The sequence below is a fragment of the Nuphar pumila genome, chromosome 13 (assembly GCF_984573655.1).
Source record: "Nuphar pumila chromosome 13, dmNupPumi1.hap1.1, whole genome shotgun sequence".
Classification (NCBI taxonomy): domain Eukaryota; kingdom Viridiplantae; phylum Streptophyta; class Magnoliopsida; order Nymphaeales; family Nymphaeaceae; genus Nuphar; species Nuphar pumila.
Window position 1 is genome coordinate 101955802 of NC_143261.1, and position 26364 is coordinate 101982165.

The following is a 26364-nucleotide window of genomic DNA, read 5'->3' on the forward strand; positions in this document are numbered from 1 at the left end:
CTGATACGACACGTATCGGGGGATTCACACCGATATTGATAACATACTACAAATAGATCGATTTCTCAAAAACTACTACACCAGTTTAAATTAATGTTGTACGTCACTGACGTTTTGGATGTCTCGTTGACTTTTTCATGTTTTTTTCAGCAGGCTATGAAAGTTTCCATATTATTGCAAGATTTTCAAAAGCTCACCTATTTCTAATATAACATGATATTATCAGGATTTACTTCTTTATTTTGAAATTTTAATTTTAGTTTTTAATTATAAATACATCCAGAAATTTCTTGACTAAAACAGAAGGTTTGAACTTACTGAGAGAGTTTTCCCGTCTGAGAAAATTCAGAGACGAGATTTACGGGAATGGTTTAATCCCACATGAATAAGTCGTGTTCCTTTTCTATCAAACAAAAATTCTTGAAAGAAAAAAGTGCGTATGGTATTCCTGAGTTTATGAAGTTGCTTAATTAAAACATTTCATATATTTTTTTCTCAACACTAATTACCTTCTAAAGTTCCCTAATTAGTTTCGTCCCTCTTCTTAGCCTAAATTCCCAACTTGATTCGTTCTTGTACCAAACTCAGCCTAAACTATTATGGAACCTAGGCCGCACGACTGAGTGAGCCTAGATGAACATAGGCTTGGTCTGCATGAAGTGATGAAACCCTTTGCAGCATAAGTCATGAGGAAAGCCATAATGTTTGATTCTTGCTATAGAAATTCAGTACATGAAAGAAGCCTTTAAGTTGTTTGTCTGTCAACCCGAGAACAGCCAATACTGCCTTCACTAGAACCGCTCTCCAGCACCTTGGAATACTGAACTGCACTGTTCATAGCTTTGCTTGGTCTGCTCTATGAATGAGGCTTTCTTTTTCCCAAGAACAAAAAATTTAAAATATTGAAGTAATATGAAAGATTACAAGAGGCGTATGCTAAATTTTATTTTTCCATCAGTGTTTTTTTACCTCTCATGTTTTAAATCTTTCAAATTTTTGGTGATTTCAAGACCCAAAAAAAATCAATAAAAGGTGCCCAACCTTTGACCTTTTTACAAAGAACTGCTCAACCTTTCAAAAATTACAATCCACCTATTGGTTAAAAAAGATATTCTCAAACAGCCTCTGCTTTTAACTCCGACGGGTTGATCATAGACTCAAGTCAAAAGGCACGGTTAGAGAATGGACAAATACCATCTGCTCTCTCTCTCTCTCTCTGGCATTTGTTTGCTCTTAATCATGAAAAGAAAAGTACCAATCAATATCGATACAAGCAACCATATCGGCTAATGGGTCTCTCCCAAGGTTGCCAAACTAAGAAGCCGAAGCATGAAACGATACGGGAAGCGAAAGTGGGAAGCAAAGTATCAATTTAAAAGCAAAATATTAAAAAAAATGAAGCAATATGGTAATTGAATAGGAATCAAACAAGAAACAAATAAAAACTAAAATAAAATTGATCATTCTTATATTTCATGATTTTTCAGTAAAAGAGTTAATTTTTTGTTAAAATCTAACAATGATGGTTACTAATTTAAAGAAAGTACATGAAAAGTGAGTGAACGTGAGAGAAAATACATGAAAAACATGAAAAGAAAGGTGAGAAAAGCATATAGGAAGCATAGACCATGTGCATGGAAAGCATAGAAGAAGCGTGGGGGAATCAATATTCCCATGAAGTTTCCGAAGCAAGGAGTATCACACTTTCGAAGCGAGTTTCCGGGAAGCGAGCTTCCCACCTACCTAAGAAGCTTTTGGTAACTCTGGTCTCTCCCTCTCTCTGGTTATTGGATAAAGAAAATGGGAAATGCTTTGGCAAGGCGTTTTCACTGCATAATGATTGTTAAATTGTTTTTGTATTTCCTTGCAATATTAATTGGCATCAAGAACTTGGCTCATTTCAGCTGCCATAAGACGTGGGGCTTTGGGACTTCCCTTCGGAAATTGCCAAATCTCATCAGCAAGGTTATTATCAATTCTAAAAATTTCTTCTAACCATGAAATGTGCTGAATCTATTTCAGCAAATGATTAGCAAATGTAGCACAAATTCGTCAGAATCATACAGTTCCTACGATTTTGAATTCCATACAACAGATTATTATGAAATAATGCATTTGAGGCATTTCTTAAATGGATGAGACACAAGAAACGAATAAACAATGCTTACATAATTGATGGATCTTTGTATCTTTTGAATATATCTTCAACCCCTGACATTACTTCAGCAGGTAAAGGACGTGGTAGGTCATACACATTCAGGTCTTCTTTGAGCTGCTCCAAAGATGTAGCACCAATTATGGAGCTGGTGACAAACGGCCGATCACGTACAAATGCAAGTGCAAGTTGAACAGGGGTAACGCCGTGTTTGTTAGCCAATTGGACATATAGTTCAGTTGCTTCCTGAAAATAATGAATCAAGTTAACCAGATAGCAGATTATAAAAGCAACAAAATGCATGGTTCACTTAGATCCGGTATGTCCAAAAACATAACCACTTAGGATGTAAGAGTGCTGTGGCATGTAGGCTGCAGCAAGAACCAACTACAGGTAGATTGAGTACAAAAGATTGCATCAATTTATCTAACCTTTGCAAGGGAACTATTGTATCTCTCCATGTATCCTGGGAAAAGGTTTAGTCTGCTGCCTTTTCTTGCTGCTTCTGAGCTGATATCTAAGTATTTTCCGGACAGAGTTCCACCACCCAATGGAGAATATGCAAGCAAGCCGATGTTACAGTTGTTTGGATGGCATACTTCAACCAGATCAACTGCATTGATCAAACAGATTCCACATCAGTAAACTATTGGAGTACTTCCTATTAATTCTCATAATTGAAAACAGCACAAAAATTATGAGAAAAGGTAAAAAATATGCATATTTAAATAGTAACTATAAATTTAACATATCAAGTAACATGCATTATTTTTAGCACCAATCATGGTGGTTCAGAATTAATACTGATGCATAAAAGAGCAGCTTTGGGAAGCCCAAAACTAATTTAGACATTGCAAAATTCAAATGTACACAATTCAACGACTGATATTGGAAAAGGTTTAGAAAGATGGTGGAGATGAGAAGGAGAGAGAAAATTAAAATACATCCGGTGATTGAGTTGAAACCATTATATAATAAGCTATCCACAACAAACTTTAAATGCAACAAAACACAATATAGCTTACTTTCGAATTTGCATCTAGCTAACAGACTGTAACTATTTTGGATACTGATAATTTTAGGCAGCCCTTCTGTCTTTGAAGCATGAACGAATTCCATGACCCCATAAGAAGTTTCATTAGAAACTCCGATGTATCGCACCTGAGGTTTACAACATATCAAGGATAAGAAATCAAGGTACACTAGAGTTTTGAAGGCCTATCAAGATCTTAAAGATGCCTAGAAATAGTTTGCATCTACAGGAAAACAAAGAATTTTGGTTAACAAAAAATACATTCATAAAAAAGATCAAAGAATTTGAAATGATAGGAGAAAAATTCTGAATATTCTGTATCAAGTTAGGTCAAATTGTAGTTGCAGCTGTTTTGTTAATAAAACAAAACAGAAAAGTGTGAAAAATAATGTATCATAACTAGACTAGGATTTTTTACCTTTTTATTTTTTAGTTTAGTTTGTATAGGATTTTTTACCTTTTTACTTTTTTAGTTTAGTTTGTATTGGACTAGTCAAACCTTTGACTAGTCAATACAAAAGAGTCGTTGGGCTCCCAACAGCTCTATTTAGAGCCGTTGGGAGCCCAATGACTCTCTCCTCTCATCCTCTTTTTGTGTATAAATATGGGGCATTCCCCCTCTCAATTATGTGTTTTTTGTGTGGATTACAATCAATAAAATTACTATTTTTTCTCTCTTGTTCTTGAATACACATTTAGTGGGTACTTGTGTATGAACTTTTCTTGATTATTTTTAGTATTTATTTCAGTACTTTTAGTGGAACTCTTTGAGTGTCCATTGTTAGTAATCTAGTGAACATCCTTGAAGGAGCTCATAATCTTACATGATATCAGAGCTCGGTGATCAAGCTAAAATTTGTGTTTGAAACATTGGGAAGTGTGCCACTCCAAATTTGAAAGTGTTGGAGCTCTCTTATATTTTCCATTCGAAGTGTTCGTGATTGATGGCATTTGAGTGGCGGTAAAGTGCTCGTGACTTCCATCGTAACTCTTTTCTTTTATCTTCTCCTTCTCTATTCTTTTTTTTTTCTTTCTTTCTCAAGCCTTGTAAAATAGATGACAATGATAATGCCACCATAAAACTCATTAAGCTCAACGACTCTAACTATGTAATATGAGCTTCAATTATGAAGCACCTTATATGAAAAAAAAGGTTGTGGGGATTAGTGGATGAGACTGATCCGGAACCCAAACTAATCCTTACCAAAGTAGAAGGTGAGAAAGACATATCTCTTACAGAGGTTGAGAAAAATAAGGTTATAATCACTTACGAGAGAAAGTAAAAGGAATGGAGAATGGGACATGACAAGATTATGTTTTGGCTCATTAATAGCATCGACATCAAGAAGTGTTCAAGCCTTGCAAAATTTGAACATGCAAATAATGCATGGGATTATCTTAAGAGGATGTACTCTCTTAAAGATATTGCACATGTGTACAATTTACAAGATAAGGTACGAAATATGGTTCAAGGAGACAAAAACATTAGAGAATACTATGTTAAAATGTAAACTGTAATATATATATATATATATTATTTAATATTATTATATTTTCTTTTATTATTTTTTTTCTATTATTTTTTATTTTCTTTTTTAGCATCTAGTTCAATAGAAACTAGATATTTGATCCAGTCAAGTTCCTATTGGAACTTGACTGTGCAAATAGCTGTTGGACTGTAGTCCAACAGCTATAATAAATGTTGTTGGACTATAGTCCAACAGCTATAATAATAAATGTTGTTGGACTGTAGTCCAACAGCTATATTAAGAGATGTTGGAATCCAACGTCTCTTTTGGAGAGCTCTCTCTTCCACTTTTTTGTATATATAGGGGTGAACCCCTTCAATGTAAACTACCATGCTTCTTAAGCATTTTGTTCATGAATAAAGTATTATTTATTTTTCAAGTGTTCTTCCTTTTATACCCTTTCAAGGGTCATGCTTGTAGACACTTGTTTGTGAGTTATTTGTGCATTTGTTGAAGACCACCATTTCATTACATGGTATCAGAGCTACGAAATCCTTAGATCTTGAAGTACTTCTGCCTCGATTTCCGTGCCACATTTACAAAAGGTGTTTCATCACCTTGTTCTTGACTCAAGAAGATTTGTTTGAAGAAAGGCAAACTTGTGCTACAAAAAATTTTGGTTTTGTATCCTCTCTTATTCCTTTGTCTACTCTTTTTCTTTTCTTTTTATTTTTCTCTCTCTCTCCTCCTATTTATTCCTCTCTTACCCTTGTAAAAGATGGATGACAATGATAAGATCACCATCATTCCTATGAAGCTAAATGATACTAACTATGTAATGTGGGCTTCGATTATGAAGCACCACATTTGGGGAAAAGGTTTATGGGGTATAGTGGATGGTTCCGATTTGGAACCTAAACTATCTCTTACCAAGAAAGAGGGTGATAAAGAGGTTCCTCTAACGGAAGAAGAGAAGAGTAAGGCGTTAGCCACTTATGAAAAGAAATGGAAAGAATGGAGGATAGGGCATGCAAAAATTATGTCATGGCTCATCAATAGCATAGACATTAAAAAATGCTTTAGTCTAGCTAAGTTTGAGCATGCAGATAAGGCTTGGGAATACCTCAAAAACATGTATTCCCTTAAAGATATTGCACATGTATGCAATTTACAAGATAAAGTTCGGACAATGACTCAAAAAGATAAAACTATTCGAGAATATTATAATGAGTTGTCTGAACTTTGGGAAGAGTTGGCTCTTCTTGAGCCCAAATGGCATTGTGCCGAAGACATCGAGCTTCGCCAAAAGCAACTCGATATGGAACATTTCTATCAATTTGTGAATGGTCTAAAGCCGGAGTTTGAATCCACCAAATCGGCCCTTTTACATCGTGGAAAAATTCCTTCTATTGTTGATACTATAGAAGAGCTCACTATGGAGGAAAATAGACTTAGAAAAAGTACTCCAAAAGTTGATGATGACTCCGTTTTTGCTGTATCTAGACCGGGGAATCATACTCGTACTTACAAGCAGCCTCAATTTGGAAGGCAAAACGGTGACTTTGATAAAAGAAAAGTTATTTGTCATCATTGTCATGAACCGGGGCACTATAGGCCTCAATGTCCAAAGTTAAAAAGAAGAGAAGAAAAAAGAGTTGCATCTGTTGAATCTGAGTCAAAAGATCAAGACGCACCTGTGTCTATGGCTCAACTGATGGAAATCCTTCAACCTCTTCTCAAAGGGGTATCCTCCTCAACCGAAGCCTCAACTGGAGCGGCAGTTGCATCTTTCTCCGGTCCAGGTAACTTTCCTTGGCTTTTAGATTCTGGTGCTTCTTTTCATATGACCCCAAATGTTAATAGTCTATCTGAATGTCTTAAAAATAACTCAAGTGTGTCAAAGGTTTTTACAGCCGATGGCACATCTCTTGAAGTAAAAGGAATAGGAAGTTTTGAAAATCTTCAAAAATCCAAAAGATTTTTTATCCCAGAAGTTAGATATATCCCTAAACTTAATTTGAATCTCTTATCTGTCTCGCAAATATCTGATTATGGATGTAATATCTCCTTCTCTTCTCATGGTTGTTGGGTACAGGATCGCCAGTCAGGGAACCTGATTGGGGAAGGCCACAGAGAAGGAGAACTTTATTACATGGACTTTTTGGAATTACCCAAGAATGCATTTTGTTATAATATTCAGAAATTAGAATTGGATTTATGGCACAAAAGGCTTGGCCATCCTCATATGTCTAAAATTCAATATTTTCCAAGTTTGGAAAAATTTTGTAATTCTAAAAAATTTTCTTGCAAAGACTGCATTCTTGACAAAATGAAAAGGTTACCATTTCTTAGTAGAACTTTTGTTTCCTCACGACCACTTGAGTTAATACATTCGGATGTTTGGGGCCCCGCACCAGTTATTTCCAAAGGTGGTTATACATATTATGTCATTTTTGTTGATGACTTTTCTAGACATACTTGGATTTATTTTCTTAAACATAAATCTGATGTCTTTGCTAACTTCCAAATATTTCATAAAATGGTTAAAAATAAGTTTCAAAATGATATTTCTGTTTTTCGCACTGATTCAGGGAGATAATTTATGTCCAACGAATTCAAAGACTATCTCAATTTATATGGTATTACACATCAAAGATCATGTCCACACACTCCACAACAGAATGGCCTAGCCGAACGCAAACATCGGCACATTATGGAAACTACTAGGACATTGCTAATTGCAAATCAAGTTCCAAAAACTTTTTGGGCTGAAGCGGTCCTAACTGCCACCTACCTCATTAATAGGATGCCATCTTCCTCATTAAATAATACAACTCCAATAGAAAAGCTTGTTAATTTAACTCCAGATTATTCTAGATTAAGAGTCTTTGGATGCAAATGTTTTGTTTTCACCAACAGAAATGACTCTCTCCTCGTGCAATCCCATGTGCCTTTTTAGGATATGTTGATAATAAAAAAGGCTACAGGTGTTTCGATTTTCAAAATGACAAATTATATGTGTCAAGAAATGTATCTTTTTTGGAAAAAGAAAGCTTCTTTGAATTTGAAAAATCCAAGGATGTCACTGAATACTCGTTTTTAATTGATCCAACTTCAAAATCCAATGAATGTGATGTTGGATGTGACCTTGACAATGATCAAAGTCCTATTGTTGTTGAAAATGATGATAATGAAGAGCAAATCCATAGGGATGTTAGTCTACAATATTCAAGACGTAGAGAGCAAAATCTTCCATGTGCATTACAAAAATACTCTGAAGTCTCACCTAGAAGAACGTCTAGAATCTCTAAACCTCTAGAAAAATTTGTGTCTTATGAATCTTTTTCACCCACGTATAGGGCCGCAATTACATTAATACAATCATATGTTGAACCATCATCCTATTCTCAAGCAAAAAATCATATAGAATGGATAGAAGCCATGAAAATAGAATTGGATGCACTAGAAAAGACCAATACTTGGACGATACAAGATATTCCTCCGGGTAAGAAACCTATAGGTTGTAGGTGGTATAATGAAAAAGGGCGGAAGCACCAATAGAGCAAATGTCACTCTTTAAGAGTGACCACTAGAGCCAAGAACACAAACACCGAATGTGCACACACAAAAACTCTCAAATATGGAAATGACTTAAAGTCATAAGTTGAACATTAATGAAGAAAGGAAGAGAGGGGTATAAAACCCATACATGAGAAGGAGAACACCTCCTCTATTTATAGAGGAGGGAGGCACTAAGGAAGAGACTACAAGGGGGCTCCCTTGTAGTCGTTGGGAGCTCCAACGGTCAGAAATATGACCGTTGGGGCCCCAACGACTACAAGAGTGGGGCCCCTTGTGGTCATCCTAAAGAAAGAAAATAAAAAAACAAAAAAGAAAAAAGTGAAGAAGGAAAAAGGAAAAAGATAAAAATAAAAAGTAAAAAGGTACATTGGCAGAATTACAAGAATACCCCTATCGGGTATTTCAATAGAATATGTATATATATACATATATGTATACATATACTTATATATATACGGATGTATATATATAAGTATATGTATATATATATATATATATATATATATATATATATATATATATATATATATATATATATATATATATATATATATTTTAACACGCCCCCTCAAACTTTACGGGGAGAAGACCGAAAGTTTGCTAAGGAGAAACATGAATCGTGGAGTTGGGAGCGCCTTGGTGAAAAAGTCAGCTAGTTGATGCTCTGAAGTAACATATGGTAATGAGATAGTCCCTCTGAGGTATTCATCTCGAACATAATGGCAGTCCATTTCAATATGCTTGGTCCGCTCATGAAATGTGTGATTACTAGCAATGTAAATCGCACTTTTGTTGTCACAGCAGAGCTTGGTGGGAGTGGAAATGGGGACGCCCATGTCAGCAAGGAGACTTCTGAGCCATACGATTTCCATAGTTGTCATTGCCATGGCCCGATATTCAGCTTCAGTGGATGACAGTGAAACCTTCTGCTGCTTCTTGCATCTCCACGAAATTAGAGATTCACCTAAAAAAATACAAAGACCCGTTATTGAGATACGATCATTGGGATTTTCTCCCCAGTCAGCATCAGTAAAAGCAGTTAAGTCAAGAGAGAAGGAAGAGGATAAAAAGAGTCCCTTTGATATAGTATTTTTGATATATCTGACAATTCTTAATACGGCTGCCATATGAACCGAAGTAGGTGCATGCTGAAACTGGCTTACTGCATGAACCGCATGAGCTATGTCTGGACGTGTGATGGATAGATAGGTGAGAGATCCGATTAATTGACGGTAGGGAGTTGGATCCTCAAGAAGAACACCATCTTCAAGTCTCAGTTTTGCATTAATGACTTCGGGAGTCTCGACTTTCTTTTCATCAGATATTCCTGATTTGGCACAAATTTCTGCAGCTAATTTCATCTGAGATAGGATGTATCCTCGCGGAGAATAAGCCACTTCAATCCCTAAAAAATATCTCAAATAACCAAGGTCAGACATATCAAAAGTTTCTTTTAACATGGACTTTACATCATTTACTCCCTTTCTGTCATTCCCAGTAATGATCATATCATCAACATACAGCAGAAGCATAATAATGGAGTCACCTGTCCTCTTAACAAAAAGAGCAGTGTCAGTATAACAAGAAGAAAATCCTAAATTTATTAATACGTTACTAAACCTATCATACCAAGCTTTAGGTGCTTGCTTAAGACCATATAAAGCCTTTTTTAACTTCAAAATTTTTCCATTTAAATCCATACCTGGAGGAGGTTCCATATACACTTCTTCATTTAAATTACCATTCAAAAAGGCATTTTTGACATCAAGTTGAAAAATTGGCCATTTTTTAACTGCAGCTATAGCAATAAGGGCTCGAACACTCGTCATTCGAGCAACGGGGGCAAAGATTTTATCATAATCTACCCCATACTCTTGGGCATATCCCTTGGCTACCAACCTAGCCTTATATCTTTCCAATGAACCATCACTCTTAGTTTTTACTTTAAACACCCACCTACATCCAATGGGTTTCTTGCCATTGGGAGGATCAATGATTTCCCAAGTTTGAGCCTTTTTAAGAGCATTAAGTTCAAGTTGCATAGCTTCATTCTAATGAGCATATTGCTTAGCATCATTGTAATGAGATGGTTCATGAAAAGAGTGAAGAGCAAGTAGGCATGCCCGAAAGTTAGGCAAAAAAGAATCATAAGAAACAAATCTATTTGGCATTTTAGGAATCCGATTTGATCTTCTTTGAGAAGTCTCTTCGATGGACTCATTTTGGGAAAAATTTTCAAGGGTACAAGGTAGATTCCTTTCATTCCTTCTAGAGTAGACTTGAATTTGTCTTGAAACATTTTCTTCTAAGTTTTGATCATCGCTTGGATGTTCAACAAGATCTTCACTAAGGGATTCATTAAGATCAATATGATCATCTATGATGTTTTCTTTAGGCAATAAGTCAAATAAGAATTAATAATCAATATTTTCATTCGGTTGGTGCGAAAAACCACTTTCCTCTTCAAGGAATGTGACATCTTTAGAGATATAAAGCTTGTTTTTAAGTATGTCAAAACATCGATATCCTTTTTATTTTTCGCCATATCCTAAAGAAATACATTCAATAGCCCTAGGGGAAAGTTTATCATTCTTGTGAGTTAAAACAAAACATTTACATCCAAAAATTCTTAGTCTTTTATAATCGGAAGACATATTGTAAAGTTTTTCAAATGGAGAAAGATTTTTCAAGGAGGACGAAGGGGTTATATTGATAAGATATGTAGAGGTTAGAACCGCTTCGGCCCAAAAGGATTTTGGAATGTGTCTTGAGATTAACAACGTTCTTGTGGTCTCTATTATGTGCCTATGCTTTCTTTCCGCAAGTTCGTTTTGTTGCGGAGTGTTGGGGCAAGAACGTTGGTGAAAAATCCCATTTTCTTTCAAATAGTTTTGAAAATCATTGGACATATATTCGCCTCCCGAATCAGATCTAAGAATAGATAGATTTCCTAAAAATTGGTTTTTGACTATGGCATGAAATTCTTTAAAAAAGGAGAAAACTTCGGATTTGCGACTTAGGAAGTAAATCCACGTGAATCGAGTAAAATCATCAATAAATACCACATAATACGAAAAACCTCCTTTAGACAAAATAGGGGAGGGTCCCCACACATCGGAATGAATAAGTTCAAATGGCCGAGTAGTAAAGTAACTTCTTTGTGGAAATGGAATAGCTTTAGATTTCCCAAAAATGCAATCTTTACAAGTCATGTGATTGTCTTTACAAGTATTGTTCAAAAACGGAAAAAGAGACATTTTTACAAAATTTGGATGGCCAAGTCTCTCATGCCATATTCCAATACTTTTGTCTTTTACAAGATTGCACAACGGCTTAGATGGAAGAGTCAAAAAATCCATAAAGTAGAGGTCACCCCTTCTATGGCCTTGCCCAATCAGCTTCCCTGACTGGAGATCCTGCACGGTGCAATCCTTAGGTGAGAAAGAGACTTGGCATCCATGATCGGTGATTTGAGATACGGAAAAAAGATTTAAATTTATTTTAGGAACGATTCTTACTTTAGGAACAAAAAAATATTTAAAATCAACTGATCCAATACTTTCAATGCTTAGTGATGTACCATCGGCCGTTGACACACAAGAAGATATAGGTTCGGAAAAAATATTTGAAAGAGAATTTTTATGAGATGTCATATGAAAAGAAGTACCGGAGTCTAGTATCCACATACCTGGAGGTGATGAAGAGTAGGCAATGGCGGCCCCGGATGTTGAAGGAGAAGTCTTGAGAAGATGTTGAAGAACTTCGGAGATGTGATTTAGAGTTTCTTTGATATCTCCTTCTTTGGTACATTCTTCCTTCTTTGGAGATGTTTCCCCAACCGCGGCAACCTTTCCTTTGAGTTTTGGACAAACCGGTCTAATGTGACCCGGTTCATTACAATAATGGCATATTATTCTCCTTCTAGGCCCATTATTATTTTTGTTAAAATGGGGAGGTCTATACGCTTTAACATTTGATCCGGGCCTAGTAACAGCCAAAACTTCATCACTCTTGATGCTTAAGCCAAGTCGAGTTTCTTCTTGACATATCTTGGCAAGGGCATCTTCAATAAGTAAGGCTTTGCTTCTATGAAGAAGAGATGCCCTTACTTGTTCAAACTCCGGGCGAAGACCATGAAGAAATTGAAAGAAATGTTCTTTCTCAATTTGTTCCCTTCTTAATTCAATATCTTCCGGAGCCACCCACTTAGGCTCAAGAAGAGCAAGTTCATCCCAAAGGGGAGTTAAAGAGCTAAAATAGTCCCGGACACTCATGTCCATTTGTTTGGTGGAATGAATTTTTTCTTGACAAAAAAATTGTCGAGCAAGATCCTTTTGGGTATACATACCCTTAAGGAAAAACCAAGCCTCATTGGCCCTTCTAAATTTGGCTATATTAGCATAATTTTTAAGGTCAACATTGTTCATAAACCATGCCAAGATTTTGGCATGGTTAGTTTCCCAATCCTCAATTTTGGATTGATGATCATTAATAGCTTTGATGCGCTCATCACCATCTAAAGCCTTTTCAACTTCATTTTCGATCTTGGTGAGAACAAGAGAGGGTTCGGGAGTAGTTCCCATAACAAAACCCCAAAGTTTCTTACCTCTAAGATGATTTTCCATCGCGGAGGCCCACATGAGATAGTTGGACCCATTTAGCTTAAAAGAAAGCTCCACTTTAGAGTCACGTTCCATCGGCACCAACAAGTCCTTCCTTTCTTCAAAATAAATGAGTCACGCGTTCCAAAGAAAAGGCCAATCACCAACCGAGCTCTGATACCATGTAATGAAAAAGGGCGAAAGCACCAATAGAGCAAATGTCACTCTTTAAGAGTGACCACTAGAGCCAAGAACACAAACACCGAATGTGCACACACAAAAACTCTCAAATATGGAAATGACTTAAAGTCATAAGTTGAACATTAATGAAGAAAGGAAGAGAGGGGTATAAAACTCATACATGAGAAGGAGAACACCTCCTCTATTTATAGAGGAGGGAGACACTAAGGAAGAGACTACAAGGGGGCTCCCTTGTAGTCGTTGGGAGCTCCAACGGTCAGAAATCTGACCGTTGGGGCCCCTTGTGGTCATCCTAAAGAAAGAAAATAAAAAAACAAAAAAGGAAAAAGTGAAAAAGGAAAAAGGAAAAAGATAAAAATAAAAAGTAAAAAGGTACATTGATAGAATTACAAGAATACCCCTATTGGGTATTTCAATAGAATATGTATATATATACATATATGTATACATATACTTATATATATACGGATGTATATATATATAAGTATATGTATATATATATATATATATATATATATATATATATATATATATATATATATATATATTTTAACAGGTGGGTATACAAAGTCAAAACCAAAAGTGATGGGACACTGGAAAGATATAAGGCCTGTTTAGTAGCAAAATGATATGCCCAAGAGTATGGCATCGATTATGAAGAAACATTTGCTCATGTGGCCCGTATGACCACTGTTAGAACTTTAATAGCCTTGGCCTCCATTAGAACATGACCTATCTTTCAATTAGATGTCAAAAATGCTTTCCTGAATGAGAATCTCATTGAAGAAGTATACATGGAAGCCCCACCTGGTATTAGTATCCCTAAGGGTAAAGCTCTTCGTCTAGAAAAAGCTCTTTATGGTCTTAAACAGGCTCCAAAAGCCTGGTATGACCGATTTAGTCATGTTATGCTTGATATTGGTTTTCAACCTTGTTTAACTGACACTGTTTTGTTTGTTAAGAAATCTGATGCAGGCATCATTATTCTTATTCTCTATGTGGACGATATGATCATCACCGGAGGCGACAAACAGGGAGTTGCAAATATCAAATCTCTTCTTAAAACTCACTTTGAAATGACTGACTTAGGTTTATTAAGATATTTTTTAGGCATTGAAGTTGCTTATTCCCCTCGGGGGTATTTGATATCTCAATCTAAATTTGCTCTTGATATCGTTTCCAGGTCTGAAATTACAGATGATAAGAAAGTAGACACTCCAGAAGTTGTCAATGTTAAAATGAAAATTGATGATGGAGAACTTCTTGATGATCCTACTCCTTATAGACAGCTTGTTGGAGCTCTTTCTTATCTTTCCATTACTAGGCCAGATATAACTCATGTGGTTCATACAGTCAGTCAGTTTCAGCATGCTCCCACCTCTGTGCACATGGGAGCGATTTTGCGTATTATTAGATACTTAAAATCCTCTCTTTCACGAGGACTCTTCTTATCTGCTTCATCTTCATTAAATTTAATTGCATATACTGATGCTGACTGGGGAGGTGATCCCAATAATAGACACTCAACTACTGGTTTTTGTGTGTTCCTAGGTGAAACCTTAATTTCGTGGAGGTGCAAGAAGCAGCAGAAAGTCTCTCTTTCCTCCACCGAAGCTGAATACAGAGCCATGGCAACCACCACTATGGAGGTTGTTTGGCTCAGACGATTGCTAGCGGATATGGGAGCTAAAGCAACACAAGCTTCAAAGATGTGTTGTGACAACAAAAGTGCGATCTACATTGCAAGCAACCGGACATTCCATGAGCGCACTAAACACATTGAGATTGACTGTCACTATGTCAGAGAGGAATACTTACATGGAACCATTGATCTGCCATATGTTACATCAGAATATCAATTAGCAGACTTCTTCACCAAGCCTCTCGCTGCTCCCAGATTTCACTTCCTCTTAGACAAACTTTCGCTCATTGTACCGTAAGTTTGAGGGGGAGTGTTAAAATGTAAACTGTAATATATATATATATTATTTAATATTATTATATTTTCTTTTATTATTTTCTTTTTCTATTTTTCTTTATTTTCTTTTTTAGCATCTAGTTCAATAGAAACTAGATATTTGATCCAGTCAAGTGCCTGTTAGAACTTGACTGTGCAAATAGCTGTTGGTCCAACAACTATAATAAATGTTATTGGACTATAGTCCAACAGCTATAATAATAAATGTTGTTGGACTGTAGTCCAACAACTATATTAAGAGACGTTGGAATCTAACGTCTCTTTTGGAAAGCTCAAAATGAGCTCTCCTCTCTCTTCCACTTTTTTGTATATATAGGGGTGAACCCCTTCAATGTAAACTACCATGCTTCTTAAGCATTTTGTTCATTAATAAAGTATTATTTATTTTTCAAGTGTTCTTCCTTTTATACCCTTTCAAGGGTCATGCTTGTAATGTCTCCAATAGACACTTGTTTGTGAGTTATTTGTGCATTTGTTGAAGACCACCATTTCATTACATACTATAATAGTTTGTCTGAATTATGGAAAAAGTTGGATCTTCTTGAACCAAAATGGCATTGTCCGGAAGATATATAACTCTGCCAAAATTAAATAGATACTGAGTATTTTTTCCAATTTATTAATAGATTGAGATCGAAATTTGAATCCACAAAATTCGTTCTTCTTCATCGAGGGAAAGTTCTTTCGATAGAAGATACAATAGAAGAATTGAGTATGCAGGAAAATATGCTTAAAAGAAGAATCTCAAAGTGTGATGATGACTCAATCGGTCATAATCGTATCTAGACCAAAAAACTATATTCATACCTACAAACCCCCACACTATGGAAGAACAAATGATGAGAAGTAAGGAAATGAGTTTTAAAGAAAGAAAGTTATTTGTTACTATTGTCGTAAACCGAGACATGTAAAAACATATTGTCTAAAATTGAAGAATCCCTATGAAAAGAAAGTTGTCTCTGTTGGACCTCCACAAGAATCAAGTGAATCATCCATTGAAAATATCTTCTTAACGCAATTAGTGGAGGCACTTCAACTTCTACTCAAAGGAGCATCTCCATCCACTGGAGCTGCGGTCTCTTTATTCAGTGTCTTCGATCCCAGTAAATCTCTTTGGTTTCTTGACTCAGGTACCTTTTTTTTATATGACACCAAATAATGATATGTTATCCGAATGTCATAATTCAAGTGGGTCAAATGTTTTCACCATTGATGGAATATCTCTTGAGATAAAAAGAATAGGAAATTTTGAAAATATCTCTCAAAACTCAAAAAGATTTTGTATTCCACAAATTAGATATATTCCTAAACTTAATTTAAATCTTTTATCTGTTTCTCAATTATCTAACCATGGATGTAATGTTTCCTTCTTCTCTCATGGTTGTCGAGTGCAGGATCGTCAGTCAGGGAAGCCAATTGGGGAAGGTCACAGAGAATGAGGCTTATACTACATGAATTTTTTGGAAATACCCAAGAATAAATTGTGTTGTAATGATCAGAAAGTGGATTTTGATCTATGACATAAGAAACTTGGTCATCCTAGTATATCCAAGATTCAGTTTTTTTTCAAAGATGGAAAATTTTTATAATTTTAAAAATTTTACATGTGAATTGTATTTTTGGTAAAATGAAGAGATTACCTTTTCAAGAAAGAACCTTTGTTTCTTCTCGACCACTTGAGTTAATACATTTGGATGTGTGGGGACCTGCACCTGTTATACCAAAAGGTAGCTTTATGTATTATGTAATTTTTTTGGATGATTTTATAAGACACACTTGGATTTATTTTCTTAAATATAAGTCTGAAGTTTTCTCACACTTTCAGATATTTCATAATCTAGTCAAAAATCAATTTAAGAATGATATTGTCATCTTTCGCATTGATTCAAGGGGAGAGTTTTTATCAAAAGAATTTAAAGCTTACTTAAATTTATATGGTATCACACATTAAAGATCATGTCCCTATACCCCTCAACAAAATGGTTTACCTGAAAGGAAGCATAGGCATATTATAGAAACAATAAGGACTTTACTTATTACAAATCAAGTACCTAAAGTTTTTTGGGTTGAACCCACTTTAACTATAGTTTATCTTATTAACAGAATGTCATCCTCTTCCTTAAAAAATGTATCTCCTATTGAAAAGCTTTTCAAGCAACTCCCAAATTACTCTAGGTTAAGGGTTTTTTGACGCAAGTGTTTCATTTTTTGTGACAAAAATGACAAAATCTCTCCTCGTGTTATTCCTTGTGTTTTTCTAAGATATACCAATTATCAAAAAGGTTACAGATGTTTTGACTTTAACACTAAAAAGTTATGTGTCAAGAAATGTATCATTTTCTAAAAAGGAAAGCTTTTTTAAAAGTGAGAAAACTAAGGAAATAAATAAGTATTTTTTTTTGTTGGATTTAGTTCCAAAGATTGATGAGTGTGATATTGATGAAAAACAAGAAGTTAAAAAAGATATGATAAGTGAAGATTCATCCCATAATGATCAAGATTGTATTCAATACTCTAGGCGTGGTAATTTAGAACATCCATGTGCTCTCGAAAAATATACCAGTAATGAAAAATAGGAATAGATACAAACAAGAAGGTCATCTAAAGTGTCAACAATCCCTGAAAATTGTGTGTCCTATAAGTCTTTTTCACCTAAGTATCAAGTCTATATTGCATTAATACATTCCTACATAGAACATTCCAACTATGTTGCAACAAAGGAATATCCTGAGTGGGTAGAAGTGATGACAATGGAATTAAATGCCTTAAAAAAGGTGAATACTTGAACTATTCAAGATATTCCACTAAGCAAAAAGCCTATAGGTTGTCGATGGTGTATAAAGTTAAAACCAAGAGTGACAAAACTCTTGAAAGGTATGAGGTCAGATTAGTTACCAAGAAATATTCTCAAGAGTATGTAATAGACTATGAGGAGACCTTTTGCTCCAGTTGCTAGAATGACCACAATTAGGACCTTAGTAGCTCTTGCCTCTGTAAAGAAATGACCTATATATCAAATGGATGTCAAACATGTGTTTATCAATGAAAGCTTGGCTGAAGAAGTTATATGGAACTGCCACCTGACATTATTATTCTAAAAGGAAAAACTCTTTGTTTAGATAAGATTTTGTATGGCCTTAAACAAGCACCAAAGGCTTGATATGACAAGTTTAGTCAAGTTATGCTTGATTTTGGTTTTCAACCTTTTCTGACTGACACAATTTTGTTTGTTAAGATTTTTGATACAGGTATTATTATTCTTCTCCTCTACGTAGACGACATGATCATCACTGGAAGTGATAGACAGGGAGTTAAAAACATTAAAAGGTTTCTCAAAACACATTTTAAAATGAGTGATTTGGGTTTTTTAAAAAAAAATCTTGGTATAAAAGTTGTTTATTCTTCTAGAGGCTATTTGCTGACTCAATCTAAGTTTGCTCTAAATATTGTTAACAGGTCTGGTATCTTAGATGAGAAGAAGGTTGATACTCCCGAAGTTGTAAATGTCTAAATGAAGATCGATGATGGAGAATCATTTGAAAATCCAACACCTTACAGACAACTTGTCGGGACACTATCATATCTCTCAATTACGAGACCTGACATTGTGCATGCAGTCCACATAGCAATCCAGTTTCAGCATGCTCCTACCACTGTTCATATGAGAGTTGTTTTACGCATTATTAGATATATTAAAACTTTTATTTTTTGAGAACTTTTCTTTTCTACTTCTTCCTCCTTAGATTTAATTGCTTACACTGATGCGGACTGTGAAGGAGATTCAAATAACCGACACTTAACTATTGGTTTCTGTGTATTTTTAGGTGAATCGTTGATTTCTTGGAGGTGCAAGAAGCAACAGAAAGTCTCTCTCTCATCAACTGAAGCAGAGTACAGAGTCATGACTATAACCACTATGGAAGTGGTCTGGCAAAGAAGATTGTTGAATGACATGGGTGTTCAGAGTAAAAGAGCATCACGACTATGCTGTGACAACAAAAGTTCTATTTACATTGTCAGTAATCAGACATTCCACGAACGAACCAAACACATTGAGATGGATTGTCACTATGTACGAGAGGAATTCCTAGACGGCACTATTGATATTCCCTATGTTTCTTCATAATATCAATTGTCAGACTTTTTTACCAAACCACTTGCAACTCCTAGATTTCACTTTCTCTTGGACAAGCTTTCGGTTATTCAATCGTAAGTTTGAGGGAGGGTGTTAAAAATAATGTATCATGACTAGACTAGGTTTTTTTACCTTTTTATTTTTTAGTTTAGTTTGTATAGGATTTTTTACCTTTTTACTTTTTTAATTTAGTTTGTATTGGACTAGTCAGTACAAAAGAGACGTTGGACTCCCAACAGCTCTAATTAGAGTTGTTGGGAGCCCAACGTCTCTCTCCTATCATCCTCTTTTTGTGTATAAATATGGGGTGTTCCCCCCTCTCATTTATGTGTTTTTGTATGGATTACAATCAATAAAATTACTATTTTTTCTCTCTTGTTCTTGAATACCCATTTAGTGGGTATTTGTGTATGAACCTATGTCACAGGGACTCTCCAACTAGGTGCCGCACCCGCACCCGATGCGGTCAACCTGACCCTGGTTGCAATCATCGCACTCAAGGTCATTTATGTCCAACTTTTGGACTATATACAACAACAACAACAACTACGCCTTCATCCCAAAACAATTGGGGTCGGCGATATGAACCAAAAAAAAATCATTCTGGGTCTTCCACATGAATCCTTCTCCTCCAATCATTTCTATCCAATGCCATGTCCTCGGTGAGGTTCAAAGCATTCATATCCTTTCCTATCACCTCCATCCATGTCTTCCTAGGCCTACCCCGACCTCTTTTAACTAATATATTTTCACATTTCTCCATCCTTCTAACTGGAGCATCATTAGGCCTTCGCCGAATATGTCCAAACCACCATAAACGATTCTCTCTCTTCTTATTTTCAATGGGTGCAACGCCTACCTTCTTACGTATCTCCTCGTTCTGAATCTTATCTTTTATTGTATTTTCACACATCCATCTCAGCTACACTCATTTTTTGAATATGATGTCTCTTGGCAGCCCAACATTCCGTACCATATAGTAATGCGGGCCTAATAATCGTCCTATAAAACTTTCCCTTCAACCGCAATGGCATTCTACGATCGCACAACACTCCAGTTGCACTTTTCCATTTCATCCACCCAACCTTTATCCTATGATTTACATCTTCATCAATTTCTCCATACTTTTGAATGATAGATCCCAAATATTTGAAACAATCATCCACCGGTATTTCTTGCTCACCAAGCTTCACTACACTCCCATCACTACTTCGTTGCTTACTAAACCAACATTCCATGTATTCTGTCTTACTCTTACTCAACTTAAAACCTCTTGCTTCCAATGTCTGTCTCCATAATTCTAACTTAGCATTAACCCCAGCTCTAGACTCATCAATCAAAACAATATCATCAGCAAACAACATACACCACGACACATTTTCTTGAATTGATCTTGTAAGCTCATCCATCACTATAGCAAATAGGAAAGGGCTTAAAGCAGATCCTTGATGTAACCCAACCGTTATAGGAAAATTGGTTGTCACCCCTCCACAAGTGCAGACATTGGTTACTACTCCTTCATACATATCCTTAATTATACTAATGTACTTGAGAGAAGCACCTTTCTTCATCATTGTCCACCAGAGAACGTCCTTAGGTACTCTATTGTATGCATTCTCCAAATCAATAAAAACCATATGCAAATCTTTGTTCCTCTCTCTATTTCTCTCAATAAGTTGTCTAAGAAGATGTATAGCTTCCATAGTTGATCTACCAGGCATAAAACCAATTTGATTCTCCGATATCATGACAACCTTCCTCAACCTAGACTCAATCACCCTCTCAAAAAGTTTCATAGTATGACTCATGAGTTTTATACCACGATAGTTTGTGCAATCTTGTATATCACCTTTATTCTTATATAGAGGCACCAAAGGACATGGCATTTGATAGAAATGAATGGAGGAGTAGGATTCATGTGGAAGACCCATAATGATTCTCTTTGTTGGTTCATATCGCCGACCCCAATTGTTTTGGGATGAAGGCGTAGTTGTTGTTGTTGTTGTTGTTTGTAGAGGCACCAAAGTACTCTTCCTCCACTCATTTGGACTATATATATATATATATGATTTTTTTATATTTTTGCCGCACCCCCGAACCCAAGTTTTTTGAAAGTGCCACACCCCCGCACTCGCACCCATGTGACATAGGTATGAACCTTTCGTGATTCTTTTGAGTATTCATTTCGGTACTTTTAGTGGAACTCTTTGAGTGTCCGTTGTCGGTGATCTAGTGAACATCCTTGAAGGAGCTCATAGCCTTACAAAAAGAAGACACCAAATGTATGAATTTCCAATTTTTTCCTTCTTGCTAATTACTTTCCACAAATGTTTTGATAGCTCAGAAGGGAACTTGACATAGATATGCTCATACAGAATAGAACAACTACCTTGCCTGACTTGATGAGTTTTTGAAATGCTTTCAGTTGCTCAAGAATTGGCACACTAGGCCTCCATTTTGAGGAGTCATAAAAAAATTCACCAAACAAAGAGACATAACGGTCTGGCCTGTAACAAAACAAATAATATAGGATCAATGCAGTAAAATTAGTGAATATCAATTGCAAGATCTATAAAAATAATAGTGGCACAAAACATCAAGCAATACTTCAACGTTTTAACTTGTTCATTATGGAGAACAGTTCTACAATAAAAATATAATTGAAGGCAAAATGTGATAGCGTGCAAATGAAGCCACAACAGTCATCATGGTATACTCTCAGATATTGAAGAGAATGTGTTAATATTTGAAACCATGGGAGTGCTAATGCAGCCATAATAGTGCACATGGTGAACGGTGGAAAACGTACAAAGCTTAGAATAATTTTGCTTCACTAAACAACAATGGCATGAATATGGAGATGTCCAGAAAGCAGCCATGCAATGCCCATGTTAATGACAGAGGGCCAACCAGTGTATCTGTAGTAAATCAATATAGTCTGTGCCAAGGCGCTTAAGGCTTTTTTCTACACTTTCATTGATGTTAGCTGCATCAACTCGCAGGATCTTTGCATTTTCACGGATGTAGCTTGATCGCTCAGAATAACCACAAACTTTTGTAGCCAAAATCACCTAATACATGGAAAATCAAATAATACTAAGATCTTCAAATGCATAAGAAAATGAACCATTACAATATCCAAACACGCATGAAAAGTTCGTCCAAGGAGACAAACATTCCCGTGAGAAATTTCTCATATAAAATGAATTCACATGAAAATGTTTTCTCATAACAAGTATTTAACTGCTTGTTGTGCAGGTGAAAAAAACAGGCATCCATGTAAAATGTTACGAGCGACCCATACAAAAATGTATAACATAAAAAAACTAAAACACAAAAATATACAAAAAGTAAAAACAATATAAAACTTGAGAAAAAGATCAGAGTTTTCCATGCATGGGCCCCACCAAAGCAAGAAAACAGTGAAAAACAAAAGTCACAAGCGAGAACCATGCAGAAACTTTTTCTCACCAAAGTAACAGTCAATAAGAAAAGTTGCCTCGTTGACCAAGAGTGGCTTTTTCCTCATGCTTGTTTCACAAACGAAAAAGATCATTTCTATAGTAACGGTGGTTTCATTAAAGAAACAATCTCATTGACTATGAGTAGCAATTTCCTCATGTTTGTTTCATAAACGAAAAAGAACACCATTTCTACAGCAACAATGGTCATTCATGAAACAAGTGAGCTTCTAACAATTGTTGGGTTCATGTCTCCCCTTAAGATCACCAAGCCACAAGTAGCAACCCTTGCTGCAAGGTCGAAGTGGGGCATACCCTCCGGTGCGCAAGGGGGACCTCAAGTGTTTTACCAACCGCAGGCCAGCCAATATGCGATCGGTGATGGGGTTTTTCCCTTGGATTATGATATCCCCCAAAAAAATAATGTATAAGAAAAATTTAAAAATAAATTGTACCATCGATAAATTTGGTAACACCATTAGTGGAACCAAAGTATGTAACAAATCCCATTCTCATCAGGTGACAGGCCTTAGAAAGGCAAATACCCCAAACAAAAGAGAAATGCATTGTCCTTTTTCTTTTAGTCCCCGTAAGATTTGTAAGAAAAAGATGGTTAGAGCTCTAAACCCGGATCTAACCCATATTTATAAATATGGGTAACCCTTCTCCATATTTGGATAGGTTTGCACATGTGGGACGAAAACAGGTCCAACCGACCCAGACGCCTTTCCAATGAAAAATAAAAAAGCTTAATCAATTTTACTGGATCTACACACAAACTCCAAGTTGTTTTCAGGCTCGGGCTTTTGTCAAAAGAATCCATTCAGATCCGGTACTGGGTCAGAACTAAGTTTACAAAAAATTGGATATAGTGCCAAATCCAGCATGATCCAACACATACGCACTTGTTACATGATCCAAGACATATACATTTGTTACTCTCTCTCTCTCTCTCTCTCTCTCTCTCTAGAGAGAAGATACCTTATCACGGGGCATGGATTTCAACCAGCTACCAATGAAAAGATCCGTCCTTCCCTGAGTTTCCTTCTTCATTGGAATTGGATACTGCCAACGTATGAGATGCATCAATGGGTGAAAGTGGAACAACAAAAACTTGAGGCTCTTCTCTGTTTGGGAGGCGGTGTTGAACTGGAGATGAAAATGGACGATGGGAGTGGAGATAAAAAAAAAGGGTCATGGGAATGGAGTAGTCAACATCGAGGAGGATGTAATTGAAATGGAGAGATGAAAAAGGCCATTTCTACTCCTATCTCCCAAATCCAGGCTCCTAAACAACAATGGGAGTAGGAGATTCAGTGAATCCCCAATCCCCTCTCCCAAACAGAGATTCACATTACATTTATAGTAATGCAAACGTAGAGGAAACTCGGAATCGATCACATAAATGGGAGTGCTTACTGCTTCAGCTGTATCAAAGATGTTAATACCACGCTCATAAGCAAAGCTAAGCAACTCGTGGGCCTCGTCCTCTGTGTTCTGCTCCCCAAATGTCATCTGCCAGAATGGTGAAAAACCGCGAAGCTAGTCATTTGAGAAAGAAAAATTATGTGTAGTTTTGAATTTCTATATAAAAGATGAAGTGGGGTTTTAGGGAGGAAGATTGACGTTCACAACAAGTGGGCAGCAAACCAGTCACCCGAGCCGTGAGGCCCAAGCGAATCGGTGTGAACTCCAGGTGTTTGTTAAGTATGCACGGTGGATGGCGTTGTGAAGGATCGGGAAACTTGATATCAGGACCCTGAGACTTTCCGTTCCATGTCCAGACTGGTTCTCCGATTTGTTTCAACCGAGTCTTTTCGAAAAGACGAGAACACCCTCAAAGATTCACCTCGAACCAAACCGCTCAAACGCTCCACTCAGATGACGATGACAGCCCCTCGCTTGGCTCAATTCTTTATAACCAGAAAAAAAAGAGGAGCGAGAAGAAGAAGAAGAAGAGGAAGAGGAAGAGGAAGAGGAAGAAGGCGTGTACCGTGCCAAGCGTGACCTCGCTGATCTGAAGGTCGGAGTCGCCGAGCCTCCTGTACTGCAGCGGTGCCGTCTGGCCCAGCTTGGCCTTCACGGGCACCGCCATCATGGACCCTCTCCTGGTTCCGATGGACGAGAATGACTTCCGCCGTTTCAGAGGGGCAATTCCGTCATTTTTGGAGAAGAGTGCAGGAGACGCTGCCGCAGCGCAAGCCATTACCTCTCTCCACTCTCCACTCTCCACTCCCTTGTTTGTGTGGCCTCCGCTTGGCTCCCTTTCTATACCGGAAGATAGGAAAGATAATGTCTAAATTGCCCCTGCCCCACCCCCCGGTCTTTTTTTTTCTTTTTATATTTACAGAATTACAGGGAGAAGAAACCACCCCAAAATCAGAGACCTAATCTCCGGCCTTCTGTTAAAACATTGAAATCTTTATTTGTATAATTTACCTTACTACTTTATTTTGTATCGTTTACCAGAAAGAAAACAGCAAAAGAGAAGGAAGAAGAAAAACATGAAAAGCGGAAGAAATCCAAATCATGCAGAATTATTTGTCCCGTGTAAACGAAACAACAAAATATTTATTTAAAACAGAGAAGAAACGTATGAGTCACCGGATACTATACACACAACAGTGGTCCGTCGCAGTGTGTCACTAGCAAAACAGGCTGAAAAGCAAAACCCTCAAACTATACAATGCAGAAAGGAAAGGGATCAAAACAAAAGCCCACAAAATCGTCCATAGAAAACCATGCTAGCATGCTGATTTCACCCTAGCCATTGTTGCTCTGAAAACTAGCTTGAGACTGCTCAAACTTTTCAGCCTCTTCAACGGCCGTAGAAAGAGGCAGGTTGCCCGTCGACCGGCGAGCTCCATCAACAGGTTCCCCTTCAGCCTTCGTGGCCTGTGATTCTTCTTCATATTTGGAAAGAACAATCTGGAGCTCATCATGCAAATTCAGGGCATCAAAGAGTAAGCCCTCGTCTCGATCATCCTCTGCAGTGATGCCTGTGACTGCCGGCATTTCTCCACTACGCTCTCCACTGGATTATCCTACAAATCCACATTTAGCACCACTGAAATTAGAAGCAAAGAACATGATAAAAATCCATATAAGAGAACAAGGAACAAGATGTCATTATTGATGAGAAAGCCAGAAGATCTAGAACCAAAAGACTCATTATCCAACCCACTGGTGACTGAGTGAAACACATGTTCAGGGTAGGAAAGAAAAGATGTATACTCTTAACATCTTCCTTCGACTGACTAAAGTGAAGCCGTAATCTCTAAAGCAAAAGCCTCATAAAAAGAATCAACACCACCCACAAACTTACCCACAAACTTATGTTGCATAAGCGTCATAAGAGAATGAATGCCAAAGACTCAAGGGTAAAAATGAACACATCTAGAATGAGAAACTCAGCTACCATGATCATGCAAACGAGAGATTGTGGAATACGGACCTCAAAAATTAACTGATAATTTCTTAACTAGTTCCTGATGTTCTTAACCAATTTAGATAATTACATGCTGAATCCTGTCTGGCGCAGATATTAAAATATTGACAATGTATTAGCAGGTCATGAAGATGCTCAAACGAGTTGCTTCATGCCCATGGTATATGATAAGCAAAAAGTAGAAACCAAGAATAGATTACCAAGTTGGCATTCTCTTATAACAATTTTAAGTAAAGCTGCTACCCGATAAAGCCTGCAGACAGATTCACACAGGTACATTTTTTTTACTGGAATTCCCGAA

At 36.6% G+C, this 26364-nt stretch overlaps 1 protein-coding gene across 2 annotated transcripts; it reads right to left on the bottom strand.

Annotated features, from left to right (window-relative positions):
- Nucleotides 1-1985: 1985 nt before the first annotated feature.
- Nucleotides 1986-24863, bottom strand: LOC149819522 (NAD(P)-linked oxidoreductase superfamily protein). 2 transcript variants are annotated; one of them, XM_089985794.1, is made up of 8 exons: nt 24609-24863; nt 24035-24130; nt 23597-23680; nt 22065-22225; nt 21544-21661; nt 3181-3316; nt 2587-2768; nt 1986-2401 (listed from the first exon to the last, which is right to left on the bottom strand). In XM_089985794.1, the coding sequence occupies exons 1-8, from the start codon at nt 24819-24821 to the stop codon at nt 2165-2167; spliced, it is 1227 nt and encodes a 408-aa protein (XP_089841920.1). In that variant the 5' UTR covers nt 24822-24863; the 3' UTR covers nt 1986-2164. The 2 variants fall into 2 exon arrangements, with proteins under 2 accessions (XP_089841920.1, XP_089841921.1); XM_089985795.1 differs by lacking the exons at nt 23597-23680; nt 24035-24130 and having other exon boundaries at nt 24609-24848.
- Between the last annotated feature and the right edge of the window lie 1501 nt (nt 24864-26364).

Excerpts from the sequence above, each read along its gene's own strand:
- LOC149819522 (XM_089985794.1), bottom strand. The coding sequence starts at position 24,821 with ATGGCTTGCGCTGCGGCAGCGTCTCCTGCACTCTTCTCCAAAAATGAC. Across the intron at positions 2,769-3,180 it reads AGCTAGATGCAAATTCGAAA|TTGATCTGGTTGAAGTATGC; the intron begins GTAAGCTATATT and ends TGATCAATGCAG. Across the intron at positions 2,402-2,586 it reads ACAATAGTTCCCTTGCAAAG|GAAGCAACTGAACTATATGT; the intron begins GTTAGATAAATT and ends CATTATTTTCAG.